Source organism: Myxocyprinus asiaticus, chromosome 36 (assembly GCF_019703515.2).
Source record: "Myxocyprinus asiaticus isolate MX2 ecotype Aquarium Trade chromosome 36, UBuf_Myxa_2, whole genome shotgun sequence".
In the NCBI taxonomy this organism is placed as follows: domain Eukaryota; kingdom Metazoa; phylum Chordata; class Actinopteri; order Cypriniformes; family Catostomidae; genus Myxocyprinus; species Myxocyprinus asiaticus.
In genome coordinates, this window is record NC_059379.1 from 7,097,080 (window position 1) to 7,123,492 (window position 26,413).

The following is a 26,413-nucleotide window of genomic DNA, read 5'->3' on the forward strand; positions in this document are numbered from 1 at the left end:
AAAGACTGTGGTCCATTTACAAGGCTGCTTTTACCAGATTGTGTTGAATAAATAACTCCCCTGCCCAGAGTTAAATAAAGAATTGCTGTAACATTACATGCTTTTACATTTAGGAAAAAAATAAAATCGGTAGTGACAGTGCAGGGAGGAATCTGCCATTTGTAATGTTAAGAATCAGAATAAAACAACATTGAATGAAGTTAGCTTGTAAGACACAGGTACTTCATAGGAGATTTTGAAGGCTCCTAACAGCAAAAACATAAAAGAGATTGGGTGCTGTAATGTAAGAATCAAACAGAGAGTCCCTTAGGCTTGAGTTGAGTGGTTTTGTACATGTATCTGGAAAGATGACTGGTAGTGTTTCAGGCCGGAGGGTACTTTCTTTCAACAAATACTTCTACTGTCCAATAAGAAATTCATAATTTTACTGAATAATGAATACCTATTTGTTTTAATGACAAATTTCTTGTTGGATTGGTTGTTAGCACACATGGTGATCATACAGTTGATGTGAGCTCTTATCTAACTCATTTCAAAGTCCACTTCCATAATCTTTTCCCCATTATTGTTTCTGTTCTTTGTCTAGTGATGGGTGTGGGGGAGTGGTTAACTAAAAGTAGCGATACTACTACCTTAACCGCATTTTCAGTAGCTTGACATTAGCTAAGCTATTTTCACAATAGTCTAGCTTTTCCAGTAAGGAGGTACATTTTCCAATGTGTTGCACTGTAGCGTCACAAAACACTACATTTGTACGCAGCAATGGAACCGAGGAAGTAATCGAACATGCTCACCTAAATTGTTCTCTCTCTCTCTCGTGTAGCGCTAGGAAAACAGAATATTTTAAAGGAATAGTTCACCCAAAAATTTAAATTAATAATTTACTCGCCCTCATGTCATCCCAGATATGTATGACTTTCTTTATTCTGCAGAACACAAATAAAGGTTTTTAGAAGAATATCTCAGCTCTGATGGTCCATATAATGCAAATGAGTGGTGGACAGAACTCAAAGTGTCCAAATATCACATAAAGGCATCATACAAATAATCCATACAACTCCAGTGGTTTAATCAATGTCTTCTGAAGCGATCCTGTTGGTTTTGGGTGAGAACAAACCTAAATGTAACTTTACTGTATTTACTGTACGATCATGATTTCAAGCTCAGTTGCACTTCCTAGTGCTTATCACATGCACAGAGCGCTAGATGGCGCTACAAGAAGTGTAATAGAGCTTGAAATCACGATCACCAAGGATACTGCTGTCAAGATTTGTAGTGAAAAAATTAGTTACTTTTTGACCTGTTCTTACCCAAAACCAACTGGATCGCTTCAGAAGACATTGATTAAACCGCTGGAGTTGTATGGATTACTTTTATGATTCCTTTATGTGATATTTGGACCCTTAGAGTTCTGGCAACCATTCACTCACATTGAATTGACCATCAGAGCTGAGATATTCTTCTAAAAATCTTTATTTGTGTTCTGCAGAAGAAAGAAAGTCAAACACATCTTGGATGGCATGAGGGTGAGTGAATGATGAAAGAATTTTAATTTTTGGGTTTACTATCCCTTGAAGAAAATTGGTTCTTTAGGACAGTTCATGTAAATGAACAAAAATAAACAATTTCTTTATATTTTAGAGTTGGGAACTATGACTCACTTTTGTGGTTAGTTTTTTTTTTTTTTTTTTTTTTTACTAAGATAGATTATTACAATATAACTTATAATAAATCATTTAAAATCATCCCGATGACCCCTTGGAAGTTTGCTGAGGGTCACTAATCCCATTCTAAAATTAAATTTTGCGGCACATTCTTTTCAAATTTTCTTGAAGAAACCAGCAAGAAAAAAGGTTTAATATTGTGACCAAATTTTACAACAAAGTTTACATTTTCACTTCAAGCTGTAATATGATGGGTAATTCCTGAATATATGGCCATGTGATAAAAATTGTGCACAGTTTTCAAGATAAAGGGGGTGACACATCTAACTCACTGACACATCTTACAGCACTATGCTACCTATAAATAAGGTATTGAAACTGCAAAAAAAAAAAAAAAAATATATATATATATATATATATATATATATATATATATATATATATATATATATATATATATATATTTATTTATTTTTCACATTCTTGTGTGTGACATTTGACACTTATGTCACATTTGTGTCAAGATTCCCTAAACTGTGCTCTATGAATTGACAAATATAAATAGGTGCACCAAGACACACACAACCACTTCAAGCATAATTTCCTCATTCCTTGTGATTAGTCTTTGATTAATTTGCCGGTCACAATGATTAACATCCACAATGATTATCTTATCATAGAGCAAAATCTTTAATCAAAACCGGCTGCCTTGTTTTTGTCAGAACTGCAAATGAGTTTTGATTAATTTGAGATAAACCTGTGGGTTAATTTGTTGCTTTGTGAAGAGTAATTGATTTCAGCTTGCTGCATCCCCATCATTTACTTTGATTCTCTCTCTTTCGCTCTTAATGGGGATAAATTCACTGATAATTGAATGAATTCAGACTGGATATTGTGAAGTTGAATGTTTGTCATAGTTTGTTTAATCAGCGCTGATCAAGTGGCTGAAAGAAAGCGTGTTTAAGCTTAGTATTAAAAAAGCAAGTGTGTTCATTTTAATTGGCCAATGTCACTTTGCTCTCCACGGTGAATGGTTTTTACTACTCAGTAAACAGACATTATTTTTTTCTACTTAGCTACTACTACTTGAATTGTGCTTTTTTATCCATGTCCAGAGTCATTTGGGATTGGATGTTTATTTGGAGGTACTTTAGCTTAATTTAGGTTCTTGTGTAAGTGAGTGTGAATGGAGTGAATGACAAAGTAGTTTTTTTGTAAAAAAAAAAAAACAAAAAAAAAAAAACCTGGACATACCTGGACATACAAATCTTCATAAAAACAGTAATTACGTTTTTGTACTAGCTGATTTCAGCGTTAATCCATTCATATTCATAGGTATAAGGTTAGGGTTAGTTAGGGTTAGGGTAAGGTTAGGGTCAGGGCCGTTGCTAATGGAGTGAATGGATGTAATGATTCTAGGGGCCAATAGGTCCAGAGGGCCCCACAAAATTTGTTTAACTGTATATTTTCATAAGAAAATGGCCCAGAGCAATATACAGTCAAGGGTCCCAGAATTCCTTGCTACGGCCCAGGTTAGAGTTAGAATTTTATTCTAACACTCACGCATTATGGATATGCATATCTGCACTCTGATATGTACTGTACATAACCAATATAGGGACAGTTTCTAGCACATAATATGTGCAAATTTACGACATAAATATTTAATTATTTTCAGATTCATAGAGTAGCCAGTTGAAGTAATAAGTGGTGGACGATATGGGGTTTTTAATGGCCGATGCCGATATTCAGAGAGCAGGGTGGTCGATAGGCCAATACAATGCCAAAATGTCACACAATTTAATATAGTAAATAACATAAAAATACAATTGCTAAAAATATTATAAACTCCTATTTAGTACTATATTTACTCAATTTCACACAAAACTTTAACTTTGTAAGTAATTATCTAAACAAATAATATAGCATTTTAAATGGTAGATAGCAGTTTCTTCTGATTTCTGTTTAGTCAGAACTTTTGCACAAATAAATTGTCAGTATATTAGAAAGAAGGAAATAACAGTACACACAGTAATCCAGCAACCACGGATGGCATGTCCACATCAGCAATTGCATTTTCTAAACAAAAAAAAAAAAAAATATTGAATCAAACCAATTGTACATACAGTGCACAGTGAATAAGATATTTACTTATAGCACACGTGAAGTGCTTTTACTTTGAAGTTGCACTCACGTGCTCATGCAGATCCAGCGTGAGCAGCAATCTCCTGACAGTTTAAATGGCCTGGATCGCCTACTTGGATTGTCACGGACTGACCATCATGATTTGTGAATCAAGAATTGACAAATCATGATCCTGAAGTTTTGATACTGACTGATAGAATTCTCGCTTCAGAGGAAGATATTAGATGAGTGCTCAATGGAAAGAAAACGCTGGATTTTCGTGAGGTTCGTGAATTACATCTGTTTAAACAAGATATCTGCATATTTGCAAACGATAGGCAATATAATATAAGTTCTATTGATATTTGTCTTTTATCATTAGAAAATAAAGTTAAAAGTGACAAGGAACTGCGGAGGAGAGACTGATAGAATACTTGCTTTATATGTAAATAAATGAGCGCTCCACAGGGTGCTGTATCAGCTCAAGTTTTGTGAGGTTTGTTTATTAGATCTGTTTAAACGAGATATGCACATATGTGCAGACAGTATATTATATTAGTTTTATTAATACTTGCCTTTTTATCATTAGACAAGATGGTTAAAAGTTACAGGGAACTGTCGAGTAGAGAGAGGAAGAATGAAACAGCGAGCACTTTAACAGTATGAGCTCAAACGCATCTGCCGTGGCTCTGATATGCAGATAGTTTAAATGAGACTGTGTTTCACACCGGTCTATTATTGTAGTAACACGATGGCACGTAAAAACAAAACAAATTGTGACTGGTCGTTTACATGTCTAAGTCGCTTAACATGCAAGCAGGTTATTTTTGGCGCCCTCAAGAAACAAATCAGCCAAATGAGAAAATGTATCGCCCAATGCAATAATTAAAAAGGTCAGAATATCGGCTGATTTATCAGCTTTGGTGATATATTGGTCAACCACTAGAAGTAATGGAATTCATTGGTTGATTTTATTGTCAACTACTTTGACAAATACGTTCACAAATACAAATACTTTCATAAGTCCCACTTAAATTTCATATCTAAATAAATTTGCCATTAAAAAGCTTTATCTTGGACAAAGTTATTTTCCATCATTTGCTGATAATTGAGAGCCCTGCTACCATTTTCATAGGATTCATTATGAAAGGATTGTTTCAGGTTCAATACAAGTTCAGCTCAATAGACAGCATTTTTGGCATAATGTTGATTTCCACAGAATTTAAACTAGTCTCTCCTTTGATCAAAAATGTTGCAAAAAAGACACTTACAATAGAAGCAAATGGGGCCAGTTCTTACACATTAAAATACACATTGTTTCAAAAGTAAAGCCACAAAGGGAAACATTATACATGTTAATATGACTTTAGTGTTATAAAATCACTAACAGGGTTAACTGCCATTGCATCCCCATTTTCTCACACTAAATCATGTTAAAATGTATAGTGTTTACATCTTGTGTCTATACTTTTAAAACAATGTGCATTTTAACCTTTATGGACTGGCCCCATTCACTTCCATTGAAAGCGCCTGACTGTAACTGTGAGTTTTGCTTTAAAAATAAATAAATAAATAAATACATAAACAAACAATAAATAAATAAATAACAAGCCGTGAGTCAAAATTATTAATTATTGAACATGCCATACATGCTGCCGATTGAGCTTAAATTGTTAACATTTAATAATCCTTTAAGTTATGTATGCATGTGCTATACACTTTAGGTTAATATTCGCTACAATTGTTTATATTTTGGATGCTTGAAGTAGACATTGAACATTTCAGCATCTATTGAAATGTACAAAAATATGTGTATACACTTTATGTATAAAAACCTATAAATATAGTTGAGTTCACACTCTGTTCACTGTCTGTCACTTACTCGACGTTGTGTCGATGTAGTGACACTACGGGTTCGCTCTTGAGAGCCCCAATCACCTTTGCTTTATTCAGAAAAGGCCAATGAAAATTGGCAAGTGGAATTTGCATGCCACTCTCCGCCCCGGACATATGGGTATAAAAGGAGATGGTGTGCACCACTCATTCAGACTTGTTCTTCGGAGCCTAGCGCATGTGTGATCATCCCATCATCTTACCTTCTGCTGCTGGAATTACGGCGCATATCAGCGGTCACCCTCGAACGGTCGAGTGTTGTGCTTCCCCTGGGTGCTTCGGGGAGTCCACAAGTGTTAAAAGAGTACATTTAAAAGAGTATATTTTCTCTAAAAGAGCTCGCACAAATGATTGGCTTCTTTTTAAAGATATCCTTTCGCCTTTGTGCTACTGGGTGTGGCCGTTATCTCTCCCCACCGGATGGCCACGAAATCTGTCTCGAGTGCTTGGGTCGCCAGCACGCCGAGGCAGCTTTTGTGGAGGGGTCATGTTCTCACTGTGAGAACATGGCCATGAGAACGTTGCGGTGGCGGCTCTCTTCCTTCTTCGTGAAGCAGAGAACCACCGCCGCTGCTTCCCGACCCGGTCTGTCCTAGGTTGAAATTCTGGCGGCTGCGTCCTCCCATCCTCCAGCATGCTCGTTCTGCCCGGTAGAGTTCACGAGCGAGGCAGACGGTCCGCCTCAATGCAGATTTAATGTCTTGTTCGGGGCTCGTGACGAGGATGAGTTATCGGTTGCAGCATTGGAGGGTGGGCTTCTGCTTTTGGAAGCGGATGAATCTTCTGTGCTCCCGCTCTCGGGCGGTAGAGCTCAGGATGGGGCGGATGCTGAGTGGCAGCCGTGCTTGCCCGGGCGGCCGCGAACATCGGGCTTGAGTGGAACCCTCTGCCCTGCTCTGAGTGTTTGCGGCTGGATGATTGGTTTCTGGACTCGGAGCGTGACTCACGGCCGTGCCCCGCCCCGGTGCCCTTCTTCCTAGAAGTGCACGAGGAGCTCACGAAGTCATGGAAGGCACCTGTCTCTGCCCGTACATGCTTCGCCAGCTTGTCGACCCTAACTACCCTCTATGGCGGAGCGGCTAAAGGATACGTCGAGCTTCCCCAGGTAGAGCACGCTGTAGTGGTGCATTTATGAACTGCGTACCATGACCGACCTCGCTTTATGGGTGACGAAAGTCACGGCACGCCCTGGGCCGGACGATGTGCACCTTGGTGGTCCAAGAGCGGCACCTGTGGCTCAACCTTGTGGAGATGCGTGACGCCGAAAAGGTCCGCTTTCTCGATGCACCCATCTCCCAAGTGTCTCTTTGGCAGATGGAGGCCATCAAACACATCCTGCCGCGGTGCGACTCGGCTGCCTACAGGTCTCCGAAGTCCCACACCCCATCTGCCTCTTGCCAGGGCTGTCCTCTTGCGGCGTCGGCCCCGGCTCCCCCACCATCTGAGCCCACCTCTGAGAAGAAGATCCTCCCGTAGGAAGGCGGCTCCACCTGCCCATCAGCTGGCCGCCAAGAACCCCTGTCAGGCTTCGAAGAGGCCCTGAGACAGGTGACCCAGGGATGAGGCGACTCTCGTTGACTGGCCTGACCCAGGCGTGAGCACGGGTCCCACTCCCACCCTTGGGCCAGCATGAGGTGAGTGCCCTCGTAACATCGTCGGGTGCCTTCTGAGCCCCGGCACCCAAATTGTCAATAAAGAACAGTTTTCTCATTCCCTGGGTCATTCTCCAATGCTCAGCCCCTCCTGCCCTCGTGCTCACAATGGCCAGGCACTGAAAGTCTTTCAGATCAACAAGCGGGACATGAGTATCTCGCGTTCCCTTGTTTTCTGCCGAAAGAAAGCCGGCAAACAGGTAAGTACGGCGGTTCTTGGGGCCGCTCACCTGCCCCAGCCACCGGCCACCATTGCGGGCTCGCGTGGCAGCACGCCTCCCCTGGACAATCTTCCCGGTGGGATGTCTGCCCTGCCTCGCTGCGAACCACCCACCCCGGGCGTGATAAAACCAATCGTCCCCATGGTGCCTTTAGCACAGAGGCTGGAAGCCTGGTTAGCATTTTCCTGCTCGTCACGATGGCTCATCAGGATGATCCGTCTTGGCTACGTGATCCAGTTTGCCAGATGGCCGCCCAGGTTCAGTGGTGTCCTCTCCACCGCGGTGTGAGGCGAGGATGCCTCAGTCCTTCGGGTGGAGGTCACCACCCTTCTTGCAAAGGGAGCGATAGAGCCCGTCCCCTTAGCCGAGTCGCACAAGGGTATTTACAGCCCTTATTTTATCATGTCCAAGAGAGGTTGCTCCCAATTCTGGATCTGCGTGCCTTGAACAAGACCTTACACAGGCTTCTGTTCAAGGTGTTGATGCAGAAGCACATCATGACGTCTGTACGACATCAAGATTGGTTCACGGCCGTCGACCTGAAGGACACATACTTTCATGTATCGATCCTTCCTTGACACAGACCCTTTCTTCGGTTTGCCTTCGAGGGATGAGCATACCAGTACAAGGTCCTCCCTTTTGGTCTATCCCTGTCTCATCGCTTCTTTACCAAAGTCGTAGAAGCTGCTCTGGCTCCGCTAAGGGAGAAGGGCATTCGCATCCTCAATTATCTCGATGACTGGCTGATCCCAGCTCGCTCACGAGATCTATTGTGTGTGCACAGGGACCTTGTGCTTCGGCACCTCGACCGACTGGGGCTTCAGGTCAACTAGGAAAAGAGCAAGCTCTCCCCTGCGCAGAGCATCTCTTTTCTTAGTATGGAGTTGGACTCAGTCACCATGATGGCATGCCTTACAAACGAGCATGCACAGTCGGTGCTGGCCTGCCTGAGAACCTTCAGGTGGAAGGCCAGTGAAACAATATCAGAGGCTCCTGGAGCATATGGCATCCTCGGCGGTGGTACTCCCCCTCAGGTTGATGCATATGAGACCGCTCCAGCACTGGCAACAGACTCGAGTCCCGAGGTGGGCATGGCGCCACAATGCCAAACTTTCAGCCCTTGGTCAGATCTGGCATTTCTACGGGCAGGGGTTCCCTTAGAGCAGGTCTCGAGGCGTTCGATGCCTCGAATTCGGGCTGGTGCGCCATGTGCAACAGGCAGGCAGTATCGGGGTTCTGGACAGGGCCCCGCCTGCAATGGCACATCGACTGCCTAGAGTTGCTGGCAGTATCGCTGGCCCTGTGGAGGCTTCGGCCGTTGATTCAGGGCAAGCATGTGTTGGACCGGACGGACAACACAGCGACCGTGGCGTACATAAACCGCCAGGGCAGTGTACGCTCACGTCACATGTCGCAACTCGCCCGCTGCCTCCTATAAGAAGTGAATTGTAATTAATGACATTTTTTTCCAACACTCTATATTGGTTTTAAAAATTATTAAAAACATTTGAATGCATTAAGCAATACCAATAAGTAGCTTCTAAATAGTTCTAGAAGTCATTTTAAATAGTACACATTATATTTACCTGAAACTTGAAGCTGCACTCTTGAACCAAGATGCAAATAATGAAAAAGTAACACCTTAATTTACTCACCAACATTAGACATCTCTGATACACTGGCCACATAACTGTCCTTGGAAAACTTTGGCTCATTGTCATTGATGTCGTGGATTTTGATGACAAATTCCGAGCCCTTCTCCAAATCCTGCCCAGAGGTTTTGTTGACAGCTTTGGCACTCAGGGTGTATGATGCTTTCTCTTCCCTGTCTAGCCTTCGGGTGGCATGAATATCACCGGAATTCTCATCAATCTCAAAAATAGTTCCAGCCCCGTCTCCTGTGAGGACATACTTCACTGAGCCATCTTCTGTATCCATGTCTGAGTGTAGCTGAAAAAGAGTTAAGAGGATTTCATGAAATTAGCCATTTCATTGGAACTAACAGTTCCTGATTTAACTGTTTTCTTAGTGTGTGTTTTGGCAAATTGTTTGCAAGTATGCTCAGTCTGTCTAGTCTAAAGGTTCAGCCTGTGGCCTTAAATCTTGTGCAAATGGAACCAGAAGTTACACCATTTTGCTAAACAGAGTTTAACACTTTTCTGGATGTAAGTAAGAATGTGTGTCTTGAGGTATGTTTTTAAATGAGTCATGAATATGTAAATATGAATGTGAAATGGCTCAAAGGCCTGGTCGGTTTAATTTTCTTTGTGTGTAAAGCTCCAAACTTATGACTTCAGAAAAGAAAAGAAAAGAAAAGAAAAGAAAATATTTAATTCACATCTATAATAAGCAGGCCCACCCTGAAGCTCCAGCCACAGAACTCCACAGAAAGCTGCATAGATTTCTGAAAAAATTAAATGTCTGTCATTCATAAAATTATACAGATTTTAAGCTAATTTTATGAATTAGAACACCATATCTTGGCACCAAAACACCACATAAGGGTGGCCTATTTTCGCTTGGGGCCACCTAGAAACACCCTTGCAATTAACCAAAAAAAAAAAAAAAAAAAAGCAAAAAAAAAAAAAAAACAAACAAAAAAAAACACCTGAGCAACCACACAAAAATGCTCCAGCAACCATCCAGAACACTGTATCTTGGCACCAGAACATCGTAGACATGTTGGGGCATTAGAGCAAGATAAGAGACTCCCTGCACAACACCCTAGCAACTACCAAGAACACCATATCTCAGCACCAAAGCATTTTAAAGACATAGGGGTGGCAGTTTTTTACTTGGAACAGTAAGACAAGTTTAAAGATGCCCTAGTAACCACCCACAACACACTAGCAACCACATAGCAATGCTTCAGCAACCATCCAGGACACTGTATGTTAGCCCAGATCATCTTAGAGACATGGAGGTGGCCTCCTTTCACTTTGTGCAATGAAGCAAGTTTAATGACACCCTATCAACTGCCCACAACATGTTATTACCACATAGCAACACCCTAGCAACCACCCAGAACACCATATATTGGCACCAAAACATTGTAGAGACATGGGGGTTGGTTCATTTGACCTGGGCTTGTTTACTGAGGACCTCAGTGTACAAGGCCTGTGAGAGATCATAGAGACTTTGGGGTGGGCTTGTTTTACTTTGGGTAAAGTGTTGAGCAGCTATTTCTTGACCCCAGAACATGGTAGAGAGGGTGGCCTTGTTTGACTTGGGGAAGTGTAATGAGACACTTGGTGGTACTTTGTGGCAGTGAGTTTTGCCATGTCAAGCATTACTCTCATCTTTCTTTGGAAAATTTACCTATATACTCTAGATATTTTGCTGTTGTGTTAAGTGCCTCTAGTGGCACAGACATTACACACTTCACCCTTAAAATTTCCTTTAAAACCGGCACAGAAAATGTTTAAAAATGTGTAGCTTTTTTAACCGAACTGAACTGAAGGTTGATCTTGTCATGATCTGCAAAACCCCATAATTTACAGTTAGGCCTGTGTTTGCCATGGTTGACAGTGTATGGCAGACATCTCTGAGAACTGTCAGTAGACTCCTGTACTTTCAGAGTGCGGAGGAAATATATGACCTGTTTTTTTTTTTTTTTTTTTTTTTTTTTTTCAGAACTGTCACAATTACACAAAACACTCCTTCAGAGCAGAACTTTCATTTTACACCTGTCTCTTAGCAACAAAAGAAAGCCCGGCAACACTCTCCATCTGATTGCAGTTCCTCTTTCCCTGATTACGATTTTACCTGAAGAGGCAAACCCTGAAACTATTAATAAAACCCTGGACAAAATATCCAATCATTGTAGACACTTTTTTTCATATTTAATAAATTATCAATCAACATCCAAAGGAAGCAGCACAAATAGCTATCTTTCAAAAAAAAAAAAAAAAAAAAAAAAAAAAAAAAAAAAATACTCCATTATGAGAGCTGTAAGGTAAGCATCACACACTATAATTTCATAATCTGACCACTTACTGCTAAATGCAAGCTATAATTGGATGCAATTTTAGAAGCATTTCTAAGCACTGTTATCAGAATGAACATAATTTGACATGCAACAATTAAAACCACAATTTGGAGGTTGCGTCATCACAAAACAGTCGTTCCTCTCCATCCTGAAACTAAATTAGGTATCCATTTCACATGTAATTACATAAACAGCACAGTAGCACATGGCCCAGAGAATTGGGTTTCTGTGTTTTGCGTACTTGCATAGGTGATTCTAAAACTTGTTTGGGTTCTTATTCCTCTCATTACAAAACATTAAAGTCCATTACATTAAAGTTAAAGGGTGTAATTTTTTTCATTGTTAAAATACATTCTCCTTTCCCAGCTTAATATGGATAAAAAACTGTTTGTAGGTTGACTGTAGGTTGAAAAATGCAAACATGTCTTTGTTTGTTTGTTTTCAGAACTGTCACAATTACCACCCCCTAAAATTGTAACTGTTTCCTGGACATGTTAGTGTGCAATAGATCTACATTTCACCTAAAAGTTTGTTTTTTTTTTTTTTTTTCATTATAGTTCTTGTATTTTGAGTTGTCTGGCCACCAAAGTGATTGTCTGACTGCAGTTCTATCCCATTTCTTGCTGAAAAGTCAATTATACATGTTTTTATGTCAATACCTGCTGCCCAGTTTACTCATTTAATCAAAACACAAACACAAAACAATAATTTATTTATTATTATTGTGCTCATTTCTCCTTTTTTGTTTTGCTAGTATTACTCTACTGCATATACATTTTTCAATTTGCCAGATGCGTTTATCCAAACTAAAAATAAATAAATAACTACATATTTTTTTGTCTTGTTTACAGAAAAAAAAGACAAAAAAAAAAAAAAAAAATATAACCCAATTTATTATGATTTATGCTTAACACAAAAAATATTATTATAATAAATATCATTTGGACAGGAAAATAAACTTGTTCTCCTTTGAAGTAAGGCTATTTTTCACAACCTCACTGGTATATATATATATATAAATATGTTAAACATTATGGATTTTGTGTACATTTGTTTTTTGTTTTTTTTTGTTTCCCTGTGGTTGCATTGTGAATCAAAATAAATACATTTACATTCAACTTACTGTAAATGGAAATACAGTAATCTCAAATATACAATACATTACAGTAATCTGGCAGCCTCTTTTACTGTAAGTATGTGGTCAACAATGATGGCTCGGACCTCTTTGGAAATGACAGTACGCTGCCTTCTGCCTCCATCCCTCTGATGTCCACCTCTTGCTGAGGGCCCATGCCCACTTCTTTGAGGAGGATCATACCTGCCTCTTTGATAGGAACCATGCCCAACTCTTTGCCAACGACCATGCCCACCCCTTGGTAGGGTCCATGTCTACCTCTTTGACCCCTCTGCATAATAATAATAATAATTTATGATAAGAAAAATAAACTTGTTCTCCCTTTGAATCAAGATTATTTTTTCATAACCCCATTAGTAAATATTATTATTTTTCTTAAAACTAAACTCACTAAAATTCTCACTAAATGCTTTCTCTGAAAGCAATATGCAGTCATTTTGCTTCTCAGGTAAGTTGTTCTTGTTTGAAGAATGTTAAGATATATAAAAAAAAAAAAACAAGACAAAATACAAATTATAATGTTTTTATATTTTATTTAAATAGTTTTTATTGTATTTATTTATTATTGATTTATTTTGAAAATGAGTGCATTCAGGGTATACATTTTCTCACTACGTGTTCCTGGGAATCAAACCTATGACTTGTACCTGTAGAAAGATACAGTATATTTGGCTTTCAATTATAATTTCTGACATCACTGTCTGGAGATGACATTCGTAACACTAGCATTCCGAACTCAAGTTGCAGAGTGTCTGTTCACACTTTATTGATCGTTCAGTTTCTCCTGGCATTATACTGTCATCGCTGACACTGTGAGAGTAGAGATTCATACATCGCTTGCTCACAAACTGTAATCTGATACCAGTGACATCACATCAGAGAATGACAGTATCAATTATACATATTCACTTCCTAACCACATTTGAATTGCAATATTTGTTTATGACACTTCACATCTTACTGCATGAAAAGAAAAAAACGAAATATCTTGGAGATGCAGCTTTGAAATATGTATAAAACAACTGTTTTGGCAACATGTGGCAGGTTCAACATGTGCAGGACCAGATGGTGCATTCGAATGTCTCACACACTCTGTGATAGTGTTATTAAAAGCCGGTTTTAGGTTTTGTGGTTTCTGTGACATTCTGTGGAAATGTAAGAAATTCTGAAAAGTCTGTACTTGACACCTGACAAATGCAATTATTTTAACAGATGCAGCATGTAGAAATTTCATTCACACAGTTTTTCAGAGATTTGAAGACACACATGGCTCCTGTGTTAAAATGTCAACATTTGTTGTCTCCAAAAATTATATTTATACATTTGCCAGATACTTTCATCAAAGGCAACCTAAAGTACCTTCAAGGTATGTATTTTATCAATGTGTGTTCCCTAGGATTCAAACCCCTGACCTTGGCATTGCTTGAACATGGCCAAACAATATTGTGCATGTACCATTTTACTATGCATTAAACATTTACAACTACACACAGTTCATGTTAATGAGCTGGAAACTTCCCATAAAGATCAAAAACAACATCTTTTTTTTTTTTTTTTTTTTTTTGTTCAGCATGCATTTAAATTCTGAAATGGACATGAAACCTGCAGTCCAGCCAATGGCACACAAACAAGTTTTAAAGTGGGGTCCACAATGGACTTTTCTTACGTCAAAAAACAACATTTATCACAAAAATATTCATTAGGGCATGCTGACTTTGCTAGGCAACCTTCCTAGACTGCCCAATCTTGTCAATAATTAATATGCATGAGCCATGATTTGTATGGCCTTAAGCACCATGCCAACTTGTCATTAAAATGCAATATCATACTGTTCATAAAACATTTTGCACTACCTTTTACTGTTTTGATATTTATTTATTTATTTATTTATTTATTTTTTGTGTGTGTGTGCACAACTTGAAATCGATCTGTTGCAGAGTATTTGTTCCACTAATTTATATGTAACATAAGTTTGGTTGAGTTGGCCCTGATTCCCTGCCCCCGAGTCTAGCACATCAAAAGCAATAAGCCAATGAAGAGATAGATGTAAGTTCAGTTCAAATAGATAGATAGAAAGATAGACAGACAGATATACAGACAGAAAGACAAGTTGCATCTACTGTATATGGTTTTGTCATAAACAAGATGACTACATGATATAAATTTAAATATTATTATGCATTCCAGATTCCACAATGCAATATTAAATGTTAAACAAAATTGCATTTCCTCTCTTTTTGACATCTGCTCTTGTCTCTCATGTGGTCTAGACTTGATATCTATGAAACCAGCATCAACTTTCTGTGACATGATGACAAAGCCACAATGCTTACCATCACTGACAAGAATGAAGGAAAAGTCCTTATAAATAAATTCAGAATTTGTCAGGCAGAGAAAGAGAAGGGCTTGGGGGAATGTCTCTGCTTTCAGCTCCAAGCCAGTAATCTATGCAAACATTAGCATGCGAGTCATTAGCATGTGGTTAATGAAATGTTTGTGCGCTCAATCTCACGGGTCCACATTCTCCTGAGTGAAAGAGACTGTGAGGGACACAGCATGCAGGAAAGCTAAAGCAGATATAAATAACTAGCGATATGATCTAATTATTTTCCCCACATATTTACAGCCGACAACTTCAGACCCAACTGTGATGTGGGGTGAACCAGTTTTGGAAAGAAATGCCTTTCAAAGATGCATTTAATTCTTTCCTGACAAAAACGTCAAATTCGTTTAAGGGCATAATAAAGATTTGGCTGTTGTTACACTCTGGCGATCACACGTTGGGGTAGCATATATCATAGGAATCTAACCCTAACCTATTTATGACCTAAAGGTTATTTTTATTAAATTCCTTTTTGTTATATGAATATCTTGGATGAAACTTTTTACCATGCCTTCATCAATTTGCTACTTTTCAAATGCCTTCAATTTATAGATTTTACTGCTTTACACAGGTCCCACACACAGACTTCAAAAATATGAAAATGCATCAGGAAAATGTGAATTCTATTTTTACAACTATGATAAACATACTGAAGTATACTAAACCAAGCTTTTTCAAATTTCAGTGTTTAAGGTGTGAAAATGACTTTTTCATAATTCAAAAATTTCCACCACAACAATTTTGTCCCTGTAATTTTGTCAAATTATGAACAAATTGTCAAAATATAATTTAATGGTGTGCATTTTAAGACACATAGATGCTAGCTTTGAAATTACCCTTAGCAAGACAAAGGAGTCAGGCATTTTGTCCCCAAACCACAACAGACTAGTGGAAAGTGAAGCATCAAAAAGTCTGTTTTAAGGGCTACGTGATCTCAAAGGAGGTCGGCATGTTGTTTACGATACCCTACGTTCGGCCACATTGTGCCAACTTAACGTCAAGGGGCATCTCTTATCAGACATGTTTGCATCAGCACTGGTGTCTGTACATTCCCCTCTGGTGCGACCGGAAGCGCATTGGAACGAAGAAGTAATCGTGTTCACATAATCAGTGACGAGTGCGATTTGGAGGTTGCATTTTTGCCTTTAACATTACATTTTTACTCCACTTATGGTTAGGTTTAGGGTTTGGGTTGGGGGTTACAGTTCATAAAATATGCATTCATCTTCACTGTATTACAGCCTGTACAGCTGGAAACAACTCGTTTCACAACTTGCTTTTGGTGCCTCTCCATGGACATTTCACCCTGAAAATTAGTTCACAGGCACCTGCACGCCCAACAACACTCAGCACTTTGGGCACTGGAGGCAGTGTTTCAGTTTTGTTAAATTCACGTTCTGGATTCAATCCAAGTTAATCTCAATCGACAGCATTTGTGGCATAATATTGATTACCACAAAATTTTATTTTGACTTGTCCCTACTTTTCTTTGAAAAAAGCAAAAATCTGGGTTACGGTGAGGCATATTAATGGAAGTGAATGGGGGCCCATTTTTGAACATTATTTTTTTTTTCAAGAGTATAGCCACAAGACTAAAAGAATTTGCTTGTAAACATGATTTTAGTGTGATAAAATCACTTAGTAACCTTTTCTGTTCAAAGTTATAGCCAATTTTTTTTCATGACGATGTAATGTCAAAAAACCCTAAAATGACTGTAAAAATGACAATTTAATTACAGCTCAAATTATGCATGAGTTTTAACAGAAGAATTAATGTTAGTGCTTTTATAAAATTATAAGCTTCAGATTTCTGCCTTTAAACCCTACAAAATCAGCCCCATTCACTCTCATTGTCCCCATTAACTTTCATTGAACATGCCTCACTGTAACCTCGATTTTAGCTTTTTTCTTTTTTTTTTTTAAGAAAAGGAGGGAAGAGTCGAAATGATTTTTTTTTTGGTAATCAACATTATGCCACAAATGCTGTTGATTGAGCTTAACTTGTATTGAACTCTGAACGTTCCTTTAAGCATAGACCGATTTTTGGCTAAAAGTCAACCTATTGTTTCCAGTTTCACTGTGAGATCTGTTAAGGGGGTGTTCAACCTGGTCTCTCGCAAGTCATAATGATTAGTACGACATGGAAAAATTGTAAGAAATGTACATGTTGGATTGTAAAAACTGTATGACTTTTACTCCCACAGATAAACATTAATAAACCAATGAATTATGTTAGTACGATTTTTAATGTTGTTATTTAGTTTTACCCAAACCTAAACCTTACCATGATTTTAATAGGAAAATAACTTTATTGTACCATGGAAGAAATAAATTATTGGGGTTTTTAAACAGGATGAGGGAAGCATATTACAGGTTATTGACATAAATCAGTCATCTATATTGCATAGATAAAGATGTAATGAGTAACCAGATTTGCTCTCAGACCTTTCCCTTCATAAAATAAAGTGTTACAATTGCTTGTCTGTATTATATTGATTTTTTATTTATTTTTTTGGATTGGTTGGTCTCTTTGGGGAAAACGGTCATACCTTTTCGTACGAGCCAAGTCGTATGATATCTAACGATTTCACCATCTCGTACGAATTATCTTGAGTTGTCATGAGACTAAGTTGGAAGTGTTTTAAGTCCACTGGGCCAAAATTGGCTATAGTTGTAGAAAGGCTCATATATGCTGTGCTCTACAAAAATATACTTTAAAAATTGTGAAGCTTTATCAATATGGTTCAGAATGATTATGACTGCTTTATATTTATAGGCCAAAGCAAATGTAACATTTAAAAAAGACAGAAAGGCATGACAGATGACATTGGCCGCAGTCTAAAATCTACTCTTGTGTAACATAGATGTATTTAAGAACTGACAAATGAATGACTGAGAACCTTTAAAGTCGTATGTCAATGCATGCCACACACAAGATGTAATATGCTCACACTTATCATTCATTAAAATGGTGAAGCGGTGCTTTATGTTTTTGCTTTGATTTCAGAAAAAAAAGCATACTGTATCAACAAAGGGAAGTGTATTTTCCAGAAAACAGAGGACTTTCATGTTAGTTTTGAACAGGGAGAGCTGATATGAAGATGTGGATTCCATTTTCATCTCAGCTATGTATGAAATCCCTTGACAGCACTATAATTAGTCTCTCTATGTCCTTTATTTTGAAGAAATCCTTCAGCGCTGCCATGGCCCACACAGACATGAGTTTGAAATCCATAAAAATACATCTGAGACAAAGACATGCAATGAAAGCAGACAACCGCATAAAGCCAACAGAACCCCAGCTTCTCTGGGCTAATTGGTATTTATCAGGCAAGCGTCTACTCGCGCTTAAAGGGTAAACATAAAACATTGCATTAATCTCTGAGGTAAACACACGCTTGAATGACAACAGAAGGCTTCATTAGGTCATTAATTTGAGCTGGACTGTGGTTGCGCTGAAATTCCCTGCAGAAATGAATGTGACGTATGAAAGATGTTTATTTGCCACAGGTTTATAAAGACATAATGTGTCTAGTAACCGCCTGCCTTGTTCTATAAAGCTCTGAGGCAGTTCTTACTATGACTTCAGTTGTTTCATACTATTTAAGCAGTCATTTCATGGAAATAGAGGAAGCTGGTGCTAATTGTCACACTTTTTACTCCAGTGAATATTTCTCAGGGTAGGTTCATTTTTGAAAGTCAGTTTCATGTCTTGTCTCATCTTGTCTATAAAAAAAAGAAAAGAAAAAAAAAAGCTGTTGAACATTTCCACTGTTTTTGCTTGGAAAAAAAAATACAGTTTATTGAACACACGCTGTCCGCTAATGGGTATCTTGTCACACTATATGGGGCAAGTTGTCACAATAGAACCTTCCTTAAACAGCCGTTTCAGCAAAATGTAAACGGTAAAACAACTTGCCTCAATCTGACATTTAGTCAAATCTAAATGTCTATGTTTTACTAAAAGTAAAATCAACTTTTAGATTAAAATCTACCTTAATTATATAGTTGACCATTGTCTGAATGTATGCCATTGCTTTTTATTTTGTTCACTTGTTTAGCCAAGAGCTATAGCAAAAATATTATGATATTGGAAATAAATAAATAAATAAATAATAATAATAATAATAATAATAATAATAATAATAATAATAATAATAATAATTTTAGAGAGTTTTGAAATAGTTGTTTGAAACCAACATACAAAACCGCTGCTAGAGGAAACACATATGTGTGTAAATGGACTGTTGACTTAAAACATTATGGTTTCTGAGATATAGCCTCTGTGATAACAAGCCCCGGACTCCTTTATTCACTAAAATTGTGTTGTAGGGAATTAAGAGCTTTATATTGAAGGAATACACATTCATAATGTTAATGATAATGACTTACAAGTCTCAGTGTTATTTAAGTCATTAACACAAAATGTTTCTTTGTAAAAAATAAAGCGCTTGAAAAACATCCAACTTTGCCACTAGAGCTGTTCTGCTGCAAAGTGCAAAGACATTCAGGCAAACCTGTTAAAAGTGAACTGTACTCAAAGTACACAAACAGTGCATTAATGTAACATTAACATGGTGATTCACATCAAAATGTTATTGAATCTAAAATGTAAAAAAAAAAAAAAAAAAAAAAGACTTTATAGGCTATATGATTCAATTGCTCTGTTCATTGTTCGCATATTGCATTTCAAGGACAAACTGCACATATACTGTTCAATTACTATTGCTACAGGCACATAAGTAACCGGCATATTTGATTGTAAACCTCGTTTATTTATTTTTTTTATTTTTTTCCCAACAGGTCTATATCACAACACTCCAGATGTTTCTTTTCCACAGTGTAGCCAATGTTTTCCATTTGGCTGCTCACTGGAAGACTTGGGGTGTCCTAATTACTGCCAGCTCAAAGAGAGAGAGAGAGAGAGAGAGAGAGAGAGAGAAAGCAAAAACAACAAAAAATTAAATAAAAACGAAGTCAAAGCACCTCTGGGGCCACTGGGGACAAATTAAAAGACATTTCAGAGTACTGTGTCTGTCAGCCATGTGGCGGACTTTTACAGTGACTCATGAAAAATATCAGCAATGTGATTCAGCCTCAAAGATCTTGATTCAACTCTAAGCACAACCCCTCTGTTCATTTCAAATGCACTACAGGGAGAGTGGTGCATGGCTTTGAATACTGATGGCTTGCTCATTTGCTCTGGGAGCACTTTTTGGCTCAACACTGCGCTCTCAGTGGCACCAGCAATCCAGAACAGATACCCTTTGTTTATTGGCAGGAATATTTCTCCGGCGTGAGATTGCCTAAATAATCTCTGCCAGTCAAAAACTCGACCGTATCCCTGAAGAGGAGAAACACGGAGAACAGTGTTGCCAGATCTCACAAGAGAAACAAGCAACTTGTTTTGAAAAAATAAAAAAAGTAATATTTCTAAAATTTAGCCAGCTTAATTGAAACGTTCTGCAAAATTGTGACTTTTCAATAATTATATAATTTGACAAACATAATTACAGGTACAGTAAGTATTTAGTTATTTATTTTTATTTTTATTTTTTTGCTTTATTGCTAAGCGTTTAAAACAAATTAAATTAATAGCATATATATATATGTATATATATGTTTAAAGTGCAAGGACACTGATTTTTTTCTATCTATCTATCTATCTATCTATCTATCTATCCAGCCATCTGTCTGTCTGTCTGTCTATCTATATATCTATATATCTGTGTGCTTGTCTGCCTGTCCAGCCATCTGTCTGTCTGTCTGTCTGTCTGTCTGTCTGTCTGTCTATCTATCTATCTATCTATCTATCTATCTATCTATCTATCTATCTATCTAATGTAAGTGTAATTTATACTTAAGTTAATAATAGCAACAGGACAGTGAGTCCCCCAAGTACTTGTGATCAAAAGATTGTTTTATTACAATGCATTACACTGAGCATAATAAAAGTTCAAAGTAATGCACAGATAAATAAAAATTCACTTTCTTATCATACATAATATACAAATATTTAAAACTATCATATTCTACATTCTTTCCTATCAGAACATTTGAGTTCTTACCTGCTCATCTGAAATGCCTGCCTGGCTGCTGTCCTCACCCTGTCCCTCACTGTGATGTATCGACAAAAGTGAGAAAAAACAACTTATCATTTCTATGTACACCTTTAACATATCTGTTGAACACATGACCTAATATACACTAGGCTATATATACTATGCATAAACTATATAGCTAAATGATATTGGCATATGTACATTTATTGTAAAGCCAGAGGAAGATGGACACCCCAGTTGAGTCTGGTTCCTCCCAATATATATATATATATATATTTTTTTTTATTTTTTATTTTTTTTATGTTGCCACAATCACCTTTGGCATGCTCAGTGAGGGCTTAAAGAAACCTTGCATATGTCCACTGCTTGATGAGCAATCATTAAAAGCCCCAATAAAACATACATGCCCCTGAGTTAAAATGACCCAGCATTTTGAAGCCCCCAGTGATCAGTTTTACAGAAAACCATGCCTAGATGCTTTCCACAACTGCTTTTCACCATTTAGGCATGATTTCTGTAAAGCTGTTCAAAGGGGACTTTACTGTAAGTGAATTAAACACTGACTGCTACAGTGTTCCTATTAGAGAATTGAGGGGCATGTTGGTGTCATTGGAGCTTTTAATGATTGCTCATCAAGTAGTGGACACATGCAAGGTTTCTGAAAAAGAAAAGGATAAAGATACTTAGCAACTGAAAACTGGGACATCTCTATTGTATCACTTATTAACCATTCAAAGCATTAATATAATCATCTGAATTGCATATCAATGGGGTAGGGGAGGGTCTGGGAAAGGCAGATACATGGGGTGACAGAGAAAACAAACTGTGATTAATAATTACATTATACAGTGTGGCATTGTGTAAGCAGGGGTATGCAGACTGATCCAACTGGGAATTCGGCAACAGGATGTCGAAAGTTCTTTAGTTGAAATAAATATGTGCTTACAGAAATTTGAACAAATTGCCCCCATTGGCTAAAGCTGGGTGTATACAGTGTAAGTTTTGGTAGTCAGGATGTCGTGAGACCCTGCACACATTACGAGTCAGTTTATCTTATAATAATACAGATGCAGTGGTACATGACTCGACTTTACGACCTGGCAAATTCCGAAACAATCGCACTCATTTTCATGCTATTTATCATTATAAAACATAAAGCCAGAGGAGATTGCTTTCATTCCTTGTAGCTTGCGATTTAGAAATAAAAAAAGAAGACTAGCATGGCCAGAGGCTGCATTAGCTGAAAACTCATCTACTGATAAAAAAGCATAATTATTCCAAATGCCGTCCGACATTTGACAGATTCAAATTTCGAAGGGAGGCTGTGTGATATCATGACTCCACACATTAATCATAATGTAAGTGTGTTGCTGCCAGTTACTGCATGATAATAAAGTGCATAAAATGTACAAGATTTAAAAGAAAGAGAGCACAATTCCCACACTGTTTCTGCCTGTTATACTTGGATTTAATCTTACTGCAAACATGATGTTTAGTGCAGAATTCTGAGTTATTTTAGTGGAGTAGGCTACCTGTATTATTCAGCCTCAGATGTAGACTACTTGCTTCTCATCTGTCACTGCTTGCATGTTGAAATCAGACATACTGGAAAATATCTGTGAGGTCTTGTCCATGTGATTGCGCTTTAAAGCCGCACGTAGCAAAGTTTAAAAATCTTGTTTTAGTGCGACGGTTGATTGACAGGTAGAAATTTTACCCTAGAAGTTTTTGGTTTCACCAGACTCGAGCTTGGGGAGTTATTGCGAATTGTAACACCTTCTCCTGACTGTTCAACTTCAGGTACTTTAGATCGTCAAATCGGCTCATTTAACCACACACACCTCACGAATTCAAGCAGATAGTACCCACATTTTTTCGACATGTTTAAAAATTATCAGGAGGTCATAAGCTGCTCGTAATTCTTCTCACATGATGCGAGCCGTGACCACATAAGCACCCACGATATCCAATGGGAAAAAAATGGTTGGGAGCTCGCACAACATCCGAAAATCGCACCGTGTATGCCCGCCCTAAAGCTGGAAGTGTTGTTGAATATATATGAGCTCCAGTTTCTGGATGAAATGTCCACAGAGTGGCACCAAAAGTGAGTTGTATTTTTAGTTGTAAATAATCTAATACACTCAACAGGAATGTGCAGTATATTTTATTAAACATACGTCTTAACCCAAACCCCAATCCGAAACCTAACCATAAGTGCAGTAAAAACATGTGGAGTGAAAAAACTACCTCAGAAAAGTGTTCATCATTTATTATGTGTGTGCCTCTGAGGCTTTACTCACGCAAAGCACAGGAAAAGGTAAACACATTTGAAATGATGCAAAAATGTCTGACTGGTAGCAAATGTGAATTTCCCACGTTATCATGTTGGAATATTTGACGGCTGCGATTAGTGGTTTGTCGCACTTAATTATTTTATGGAGACCATGCACCAGCAAGCCCAAAAAACTTTACTGTATTCTGTAAATAAACCCCAAAAAACACAATTCACTGCTGCCCGTGTTTGTAAGCGAAATTATAAACAAAAAAAATCCCAGCGTCACTTATAACGGAGAAATACATTGAGCATGCCAGTATTCTAGGCAAAAAGTGTGTGTTTTGTTCATTATTTTTGAAGGATGTTCTTGATTATAATGAGCTGACAGTTGAATATGAAGTAAAAGGAGTGCGGATTTATCCGGGGCCTTGCTTTCATTTGCCTTTGCTAATTCGCGTAGCACAAAATTAGCCTTTGACTTCGAGCAGCTTTAGGAATTAAATCCCCTGCACACACACAGAGGGATTGTCAGCCGAGCATGCGAGAAATCATTGACAATTCTTGTCAGGTTGGTGGTGAACACTTGCTTAGTGCTGCAGAGAGGAGATTGTGAAAATGTGAGCCCGAGCCCAGAACAGATACAGAATAATTATGGGTTTTTTTTCTCTCTCTCTCTCTCTCTCTCTCTCTCTCTCTCTCTTTCTTCTTTGCGGTACAATCACCCTCATGCTGTCTCTCCCAAACTCAACCCCACCTCACTCGCTTCTTTTGTGGTTTGGAGGCTCTGTTAATCATAAGGCCACATGGTTCACTCGGTAGTTTTTACACTATTTTTCCTGTCACACGCAGAGGTTTACAACAGATTCCATCGCATGCAGACTCTCCAAGGAGTTGAAAAGCGCATGAACCCAAACTCAGCAGAGCTCAACTATCTCTCTCTCTCTTCTAATCTCCTCGGCTGGCTGTGGACTCTGCTGGTTCATTTGAGTGGATAAGGACACACACTGCAACTGCTCAGATAGCTGCAGGATCCAGTGAGGCCTGACTTTGCTGTGACAAAAAAAAAAAAAAAAAAAAAAACATCTGCAAGATCTCTTATCAGTTTTAAAAAAATGCTCAGCGTGTTTCTAGGCAGATTTTCGTACAATGTGTTTACATTTTAGTAGACATTCATGTTGTCACACTAATTAGTGTGTGTTGGTATATTTTGTTCTTTGTGGTTTCAAAGTATTCAGAGTAATTTACTTGAAGTATTACCCTTTATAATGTTCATAAAACTATTGGATATTTACACCATGCTTAAAAAATGTGTGAATGTATTTGCAGTATACTATTGCAGAACATAAAACCAAGTAGCATTCATTTTAAGAGAACATCGCACAACACACTTTTCAAGCAAAACTTAACCCTTATACACTGTTCATCATGAAATCACGTTCCAGTTGTTGCCGGTCTTTTAATTGTTATGAAAGAAATGTAACAACTCTAAATTGAATAATGTAAAAACAGTAAAGTTGTGCATTTTGGGTGTGTTTGGGGGGGATTTAGACCTTTTTTACATATATGACCTTGAGCTTGAAAATATTTTCTCAAATACTGAACCTAATTATATCCCGTTTGAAAGCTTAAAGTCTCAAGAATCAACCTGTCAATTAAAAAACAACAATATAAAAACCAGATGAATTTACAAGTATAAAAACTAGATGGCTGCAGAGAGCTACTTATTCAACCCTGGTTGAAGAGAAGACGATTTCTAGATTTTGTCACAAGTTCTGCATTTAGATATATATTTAAACATTATCAAAGACTACTCTTGTCAAAGATTACCTTTTTTTTTTTTTTTTTTTGTCAGTTTATGCATACCTGAAATGAGTAGAATAAAAAGTAATAACCTAATTTATTCCTGGTTGTAACAAGATGAATGTGTGTGTGTGTGTGTGTGTGTGTGTGTGTGTGTGTGTGTGTGTGTGTGTGTGTGTGTGTGTGGGTGGGTTTGGAAGGTTTACGAGAAAAAAAAATTAGGTTACAAACTGGTAATTACAATGGTATTATAAATGTGATTTATGAGGACATTTCTAGTGTCCCCATATTTCAAATCACTTAAAAAACATACTAAACAATGTTTTTTTTTTTTTTTTGTTTTAAATGTAAAAATGCCGTTTTTTTTTTTTTTTTTTTTTTTTTTTTTTGTGAGGGTTAGATTTAGGGGTAGGGTTAGGGGATATAATTTATAATTCGTACAGTATAAAAATCATTATGTCTATGGAGAGTTGTCATAAGGATAGCTGCACCAACGTGTGTGTGTGTGTGTGTTTGTGTTTTGCACTCTTGATGTTTTTTTTTTTTTTTTTATATTTATTATTATTATTATTATTTTATATATAATAAATAATTAATCTGTATAGTAAACATAATCTGTGATTTTTTTGTGTTTCCCATTTCATTTCCTATGGCGGTCACTTTTGACCGTGAACAGTACAAGTGTAACTTTTTTTCTTCTTTCTACCACTTAAACTGATTGAATCAACTCTTTGTGTGTGTTCAGATATCAAATGGATGAAGTTTTATTGAAGAAACAATTGATTTCGGTCAAAAAAATAAACAAAAAAAAAATTATGTTTAAATTATAAAGCAATATATTGTTATATAAAAACATGAACCACTTCAATATTTATTGAGATCAGTTTTTCCAAAATTACGACTGTCCCACAGTTGTGGCGTCATTTCCTCCACATAATTATTATTTATTTATTTATTTTATTTATTTATTTTTTTTTTATTAAGTTAGTTTGTTTATGATCATAAAGGGATAGTTAACCTAAAAATTTTAATTCTCTCATCAATTACTCACCATCATGTTATCCCAGGCGTGTATGACTTTCTTTCTTCACCATAACACATTTAAAGAAAATTACAAAAATATCTTAGCTCAGTAGGTCCTTAAAACAAAATGGGATGGCAATTCGACTTCTGAAGTTCCAAAAATCACAGATAGTCAGCATAAACATCATCCATA

At 37.6% G+C, this 26,413-nt stretch overlaps 1 protein-coding gene across 1 annotated transcript in view; it reads right to left on the bottom strand.

The window, feature by feature from the left end:
• LOC127427321 (cadherin-10-like) overlaps nucleotides 1–26,413 on the bottom strand; it is a 99,693-nt gene that overhangs the window by 37,266 nt on the left and 36,014 nt on the right. The window contains exon 3 of the mRNA XM_051674870.1: nucleotides 9,210–9,504. Within this exon, the coding sequence (XP_051530830.1) occupies nucleotides 9,210–9,504 (295 nt within the window). The remainder of the gene's footprint in view (nucleotides 1–9,209; nucleotides 9,505–26,413) is intronic.